Below are 7,792 nucleotides of genomic sequence, written 5' to 3' on the forward strand. Positions count from 1 at the left end.
TTCTATCTGTGCTATCTAGGAGCTACAGGTAAGTTTAGTTGTGTTACATTTTTATTTGCTGTGTTTTATGAATGAAAATTTGCTTGTGCAGATATTTTAGTCAACTGATGGCAAAGAGTAGAAAGTGTGCATGCTTGTTGTGTTAGTTACAAAACTGATTCTGCAATGTCCCTGTATTAGAGAGTAGAATATTGGAAACACAGCATGTTATTCTTAGTTCTCTCACCAGGTTTATCATCATGGTCTAGTAGTTGCTATTGAAATATAGGGCATCTTAAAGCCCGTTTTACCAGATTTACCAGTACTTGATCTCACACTGGCACTCAGCCTAAGTGGTTATGTGACTGTGGTTATAAACTCAATAACTCAACCCAGGGTTTTCCAGTCTAGCTACAAGTGTGTTCACACGAAAGGGATGGTGTTGGCAGCATCTGACCAATCAGAAACATTGACAGGTCTACAAGCAAAAGAGCAACTAATCTTACAAGGAAAGACAAAATATTAGGAAAATACGGAGAGGTTAATTGCAGAATTCAAGCTGAAACAACAGGCCTGCTGCAGACATGTCGGTACTGTGAGTGTGTGTGAAAGGAACCGTGCGCTTTGTACGAACACATTTTAAGTGCTTCAGTCAGTAAGCCCGGAAAAGATTTTTAATATTAAAGTCTTGACTATGCGAAGTCAGGAGGCAAAGCTGGCACTATGTAAGTTGACAGACTTATCAAGCTGTACCATTAAGTGACAGAAAAAACTGATGGGTTTTAATTGTTATTCCATTAAATTAATGCTTTGATCTATGTCAGTTTGTACAGTTTAATGTTTTTATTCTTTCAGCTGCAGCCTCAGTGGTGTCCTGCAGTCTGAGATGATATAAAATCTGTCAACTTGCTGTGAAAAGTCAGGAAATAAAATTGGATCAATTAATCTATTTTTATTACTGGTGCTCATCAGGGATAAGACTTAGGATAATCTTTACAAATCTGAGACCATCCAGAGGTCTGAGTGATCTTCAGAGAATTGATCACTTATCTCAAACATAACCTGCAGCACAAGTTAGCATGGGGAGGTACCCCAGTAAGAAGTCAACTGCCTTCATAATACTGAAATCCCAGGGTTAACTCTGCTATTAGCTGAATAAGCTCAAATCCTACTTCGGAGTGCAGGCTTCTGAAGTGCTCATTGTTTGCTGATGCATAACTACGTAATAAGTTATCATAATGTTTATTAATATTTTTTATCATATGATTGACATAAAATTAATACATTTAATCATAATTTTCTATAGTTGTATGGCTATCTGGTCAACATCATATGATTTTCTAAAGCAAGCCACAGTTGTTCATATCATGGAGTGTTGGCTCCATCTAGAGACTCAGTGGAAGAAATTCTGCTCAGGTTTAACCCTCCATCACACTGAAATCCAAACAGTAAATTACCTTTACTAATTGTAAACATTTAAACTGTATTATTTGCCAAGGATGTAAGAAAAAGCTGTTGTTACTTGTTGAGACGCTGAAATATACTTAGTGTGGTTTTTAGGCTTCACTAACACCATATTTTCAGGAAACTCGACCGAAAAAACCTAAATGATTAATATGGGCAAGAAATGTCAAAGTCAGAGCCTTTACTGTGACAGGTTTTAAACTAATCATAGTTGGATATGCTTGTTTTGTCTGTTGATGTGGAGCTTTGGTGGAACGTGAGAGTTGGCTAGCATCCGTGGAGTCACGTCAGCTTGAAAAATCATTCTGTTTTTTAAAAATGAGACCAAAGCAATTAAAGCCTGTTAATATTTGAATTGTGACCATGTTAAGGAGGGCTTACTGCATTGAGCACCGCTGTTCCTTCCTTTTTTAGCTTTGAAGGGGAAAAAAACTCTCCCATAAACTCTCCCCTCTCTGAACCTGCACTGCATGGTTGTGTAAATGTTGGTGTGAAGTATGTTTATGAAGTTTGTGTTGAAGAAAAGATTATGCTGTGCTACTTGGTACTCGGTATCTAACAGATGTTTACTGTTGCAGGGAGAGACTATGGACAACTTCAACTGGGGTGTGCGTAGACGCTCTATGGACAGTCTGGACCGAAATGACCTGCAGCCTTTGGAGGAAAGTCAGATGTCCAGCAGCATGCCCAGCCTCAGCAAGCTCACTCATGAAGATTCAGACGAGTCATCTGAGGAGGATTCCCTCACCACCAGCCAGACACTCTCCCAATCACAACTTGTAAGTTTATTCATTTGTGTTATAATAATTGAAAATCACAATGAAGGTAAAACCTCAAATAACAGTTCAAACCAACTGTAACAAGCAAAAGGGATTTCAAGGACAAACTCTTATTCCATGACAGAAAGAGCTATTCAGCATTAGCTGAAATTGTGCTAGCTAAAATTGTGGTAGCAGACTGAAATCTGTGGGTCAACACAGCCGTCATCTTCACCTCTTACTTGCTTTTGAGCTTTTAGAAACTCCACTACTGTCGTTGATACAGTTTTAGAGGATTTTGTTGTTTTTAGTTCAGTGTCTGTTTTTTTTAAAGATTCTATTAAATGTTTCTTTGTCTCTTTTTCAGACTGTCAGCCTCTCTCCAACTGCAGAGATGAGTAGCATTGACTCTCCCTCTCCCTTCTGCGATACCACTTCAGCAGATTCGACTCCTCTGAGCACCAAAAATCCAAGTTTCGAGGTCCAACAACCAGAGGACTCGAAGCAGCGGGTGAATAAGGGCTTCAGAGTGTCTGAGATTCTGGGAACTACTAATTCATATCGTAGTTCTATAATGGAGTTCTTTACTAATTTTGCTAAATAGGAGCTGTTCTGTTTTCTCGTGTATTGAATGTTAAATGTGCTTTGGGTTAAGGCAATCATAGGTGTTATTTTGCAACGCTGTGACTTTTCTACATTTCCTTTCTTTAGAGTAGAGCATGAGTGACCTTTTCTTGATATTTCAGTAGTTGCATGCAAAATCATAAAAAAAACAACTAAAATCGACAAGCAGGTGATCTCTAACGCTTTGGGCTCCAGGCTATTTCTTGTCTGACTTTAATTGTGGCAGTTTGTCTGGGGATGTGAGGGGTTGTAGCCAGCAGTAGAAACAAAAAACATTTCTTTCTTTCTGTATCTGTCTATTTAAGGCAATGTGTATACCTATTGCTTCTGTGTGGGTGGCTGTAAGCAAAACTAAAATCTCTCGGCATGTGGAAGGTCAGGAAAGGTTTACACATTGCCTGTTCCAAACTGTGAGTGTGCAGAGCCACGATGCTGGCTAAGTTCAATTCTTTTATCCATTTAATTGGCAAAATCTTTGCACACTAAATTTACCAAATAAAAGAAAACACCACAAGGAGTGTCCATAGGGTCCCATGGAAAGGTTAGTGTTACTGTTTAATAACTAAAAATAACAGAGGGAATACATTTCATGCATGCTGCCTCAGTATTTTTGTAATTTATTACATTAATGTTACCAGTTGCCAACTTCTGTCTCTTCTGCTTTCTTTCAGCATGAGATGTCACAAGAAGATGATGACAACATTGTCCATGAGGACGACATTTCTCTCTCCATCACTGAGCTGCCACCTGAGTATCACTGTGGTGACAGTTTGACAATGGATATAATTAACAATGATTACAAAGGTGAACTAGATCTTGAAGGCTGCTTACCAAGGTACCTATTGCAACATTTAACTATTATAAATAAAGTGCCATGAAAAATGCACTTCTCCTAAGATGTGGTCATATCCATTCAGTCTCGCTGAGGAAGAGCGAGATGACATGCTGGAGTCGCGTTCTTCACCACCACCGTCACCTTTCTTCTCCGCCATCCTTGCGGCTTTCCAGCCAACCGTATGCGATGATGCAGAAGAGGCTTGGCGAAGCCACATCAACCAGCTTGTGTCTGACTCAGATGGGTCCTGTGCCGTCTACACTTTTCATGTGTTTTCCTCACTTTTTCAGGTATTATAGCTTGACCATGTAGCCAGCCTAATCCCAAAAGACATCAGCGCTATGTGTAGTGTGCAATGTCAAATTGTATAATTAAACCGAAAGGTTAACAGGATTAGCTATAAGGCAAACTGACCTTTCAGAAGAGGACTGCTTAATTGAAAATTGAGGTCACTCCGTAGATGCTTTCAGCTTGAAAATCTCCTGAGATTCATTAACCGGATGTTGTTCACTTCACTGACCAAAGCTGACAGGGCAACATTTCAGAAAAATTGAAATAATGAAGGATGTACTAGCGCCTTAAATGATGTAGGCGGGATTCTGGTGGTGTTACAGACAGCATGTTTTTTATGTTTTGCAGAATATCCAGACCAAATTTTGTTCTTTGACCTGTGATGCCGTCAGTTACCTTGGTGATGGCCTGAGAGGACTAGGATCAAAGTTTTTGAGGTCTTCTCAGATGCTGACATCATGTTCAGAGTGCCCAACACTATTTATTGATGCAGATACAGTAAGTTGCCTGACATTTATCAATTTCCGAGATTGATGAATGTATTTCAACACATTTAATGACAAAATTGGTATTTTTCCAGATCATGTCTTATGGACTCCTTGAAAAGATGAAATTTAGTGTGTTGGAACTTCAAGAATATTTTGATACTTACAACAACAGAAAGGAGGCAGTTCTCACAGTAAGTGGTTCTTATCATGTGCTTGTCACTCTAGATGTCACCTGTATGTTGTTGCTGAGTTATTTAAATTGACCTCTGTTTTACACAGTGGTTGAGCAACTGTAAAGCTGCTTTTCCCAAGAGTGCTGGGGGTTCGGTGATAACATGTCAACCACTGGAGCATGAGGAAAAGGTAATATATTATTATTATAAATATATTTATTTGAGCATCTCATGCTATCATATCAACAGTGGGATAAAGTAAAGCAGTGGGTTAGTATTTACTTTGGCTTAGATACACTAAGTCAGTGTACAACCAAAATAATTGTTGATTATGTACATTTAACAAAGACTGAACTGAACATATGGATTCCATTTCATCTGATCTTTCATACTGTACTTTCTGCATTGCGATTACTGTGTGATACTGTAGCTCTGTGAGTGTTACCTCTAATTCTCTTGCACTCTATAAAGTTTTTGACAAACTTAAGTTGATGCACGTCACGTTTAATATTTCATATCCAGTGTGCATTGTGTTAATTTTCAGTTCTTCTGGGCATGGGAGTGAGCTCTCTTATGTTGCAATTTAATCAGGCTTCATAACTGAAGAAGGTTAACAGCAAAATAGGAAGTTTTGCTGTTAAAATGTACGAGTTTCTCACTTAAGTGAGTGCCGATTAACACGCAGAATTTGCTTGGCTTTTCTTTTTCTTTTTTTAAAACATGTTTTTATTTATTTATTTTTTTGTATTTAATAGTTCATGGAAACTATAAGCCCTCTTCATGTTCCTAATTTGCACATACATCTACCCTCACTTTCTTCCTCTGTGCATGTCAATAAAATGACATCAGTTACACCTGTTCTATACTTCTCACCCACTCTATGTTGTAAATAATGACCATTTGCATGAATTTCATTCTCTCTCTGTGTTTTCCTTACTTCTTACTTCTTTTCTACCCCGTAACATGCTTGCTTGATAGCAAATGGAATTTCTGGCTGTAAGTTGGAAAAGGCTTGTCTCTACTTTCCGATTTAAAACAAAACAACATTGTATTTATTGTATTGTCATTTTCAGCAAAAGAAGACTTTTTTTTAAAGTCTTGAATTGTGGTTGTGCACACATTTTAAAAAGGAAGTTAAAGACTTTTTTTCTGATAATCATTTTCTCTTACTTTCAGCAACTGGAGCTCTGTCAAAGACTCTACAAACTCCACTTTCAGTTATTGCTGCTTTTTCAGTCCTACTGCAAACTGATTGAACAGGTCCATGCAATAAGCTCTGTTCCAGAGGTAGGCTTATCTGCATTTGCTTCTCTTCAGTTTTTGAAGGCATAAAACACACTTTTTTATCTGTGTTCCTGTTCAGTAACATAAACCCCTCTCAACATTTAGCTGACAAACATGTCCAAAGAGCTTAATGAGTTGAAGAGCAACCTGAGGTTAGCAGCTGCTTCAGTGGCAAATGATGAGATTGCTGCCTGTGAGAGTTCCTGCTCTGAGCCGGTTTTTAGCTCCTCCGAGGCTGCAGTGCAGGCCATCCTAGAAGGTCTGAAGAACAATGACTTTCCAACTGCTGTTCACTACATTCGTGTGTGCAGGTGAGAAAAGTAAAATTCTTGTTTCAGTGTTTATTAAAAGTGGTTTTTTTTGATAAATGTGTCACTTATTAAAACAAATACTTATGATTTCCTTCCAGAACAATGTGGCCTAATGATATCTTTGGTAGCCATTCTGAGGATGAGGTCCAAACATTGCTGAACATCTACTTTAGACATCAAACTCTGGGTCAGACAGGAACTTTTGCTATGGTGGGCTCAAAGCAAGACTTGACAGAAATCTCTGTCAAGTTGATGGAACTTAATGGAGAAACTCGGGACATGATCCGAAGAGCCCAGGGCTACCGCACCATCACAGCTTTTCTCCCAGACTCCAGGGTTTCAGGCTCAACTCTCTGATGACTCTGACAGCCAGAACTACGAAACACCCAGTGTCATGCCTAGTGTCACCTGTTGTCTGTTGTAGCTGCTATCATCTCAAGGGTGAACTCTCTCTCGGGAATAACCAAAACCCTGTTTCCTCTTCTTGCTTAAAATACATCAGAATGTCATGAAGTCCAATCTTCAGATGTGCAGCAATACTGTTGTTTTTAGACTGATGAGTGACTTTGCTGTTGCAAACATAGTACAGCTTTTATTGCACTAATAATAGAAATGTCACAAAGCAGCCTGTTTGTACTGAAGTACATAATTTTCACATTTAAAGAAAAATGAAATGAAATGAAATGAAATGAAATACCAAAGCTGAGTGATTCTCTTTCAGTTATGTTGTTTTAATTGTCAAGGGAAAATGTGCAATCCTTCACTAAAGTGGAAGACCTTTACTGTCTCCTGAAAGAATGTATTTGAATATCATAGCATTGGAAACATGAACACTGTTAGCACAGAAAAAGGGAGGCTTCATTACTTGGTTTGTGTGTGGGTGTAGGTGTGTTATGAGTGTGCTTGAGTGTGTGAATTCAAGTCTGACGACCATCACAGATGGAATTATTAAGACTGATTTGTATATTATAAGTGGTTCATGTTAAAAAAAAATTCTGACATGCGGCAGATCTACTGTAATGTCTCTCAATCCTACAAACTCTTGTGTGGGTTATCTGTTACTCAAAACATCTTACTGTACCTTTTAACTGTGCAGCTTTTAGCAAATAGGTAAATTATTTATATTGTTAACAAAAGAAAAACATGCTTTTATCAGACTAGATTTATAGAAAAAATATTTTATTTTATCTGTTAAACCTGCCAAGCGTGCAAATTCTGTGTACAATAAAAATGTAATAGTAAAGTTTATGAACAAAGAGAGAAACTATTTTAAATGAAAGAAAATGTACATAGTGAAATGGGGGGCTTTGCCGAGACTCATCAGATTGTATTTTTATGAAGTTACAGTTAAGGTGCATGCAGAGTGAGTAGCTACATATACATATATAAATAAATCTTCCACAAAAGTGGTGTAGCCTTTGGCCTTGTAAATGCTGTAAAAACTGCCTTTGCAATGTACTGTACTTTGGTGTTCTGTACACTAATACAACAATAAAATTAAGCTTAGATTTCTTATTTGTGGTTGGAATTTGATATTGGAATTTATTTATTTATGTGTTTATTTTTATTTATCTGCTTAAACTGC

The 7,792-nt window shown here is 37.9% G+C and overlaps 1 protein-coding gene across 7 annotated transcripts in view; it reads left to right on the forward strand.

Annotated features, from left to right (window-relative positions):
* Positions 1-7,722, forward strand: part of frya (furry homolog a (Drosophila)) — a 47,174-nt gene extending 39,452 nt beyond the window's left edge. For 4 of the 7 annotated variants that reach the window (XM_019345117.2, XM_019345112.2, XM_019345115.2 and 1 more), the window contains exons 52-63: positions 20-28; positions 2,022-2,222; positions 2,569-2,712; positions 3,497-3,660; positions 3,743-3,950; positions 4,300-4,449; positions 4,532-4,630; positions 4,719-4,802; positions 5,591-5,608; positions 5,789-5,899; positions 6,002-6,207; positions 6,306-7,722. In XM_019345117.2, the coding sequence (XP_019200662.1) occupies positions 20-28; positions 2,022-2,222; positions 2,569-2,712; positions 3,497-3,660; positions 3,743-3,950; positions 4,300-4,449; positions 4,532-4,630; positions 4,719-4,802; positions 5,591-5,608; positions 5,789-5,899; positions 6,002-6,207; positions 6,306-6,564 (1,653 nt within the window). In that variant the 3' untranslated portion in view covers positions 6,565-7,722. The remainder of the gene's footprint in view (positions 1-19; positions 29-2,021; positions 2,223-2,568; positions 2,713-3,496; positions 3,661-3,742; positions 3,951-4,299; positions 4,450-4,531; positions 4,631-4,718; positions 4,803-5,590; positions 5,609-5,788; positions 5,900-6,001; positions 6,208-6,305) is intronic. The other 3 variants (XM_019345113.2, XM_019345116.2, XM_019345114.2) reach the window with 2 other exon arrangements.
* The last annotated feature ends 70 nt before the right edge of the window (positions 7,723-7,792 follow it).

Source organism: Oreochromis niloticus, linkage group LG14 (assembly GCF_001858045.2).
Source record: "Oreochromis niloticus isolate F11D_XX linkage group LG14, O_niloticus_UMD_NMBU, whole genome shotgun sequence".
NCBI lineage: Eukaryota > Metazoa > Chordata > Actinopteri > Cichliformes > Cichlidae > Oreochromis > Oreochromis niloticus.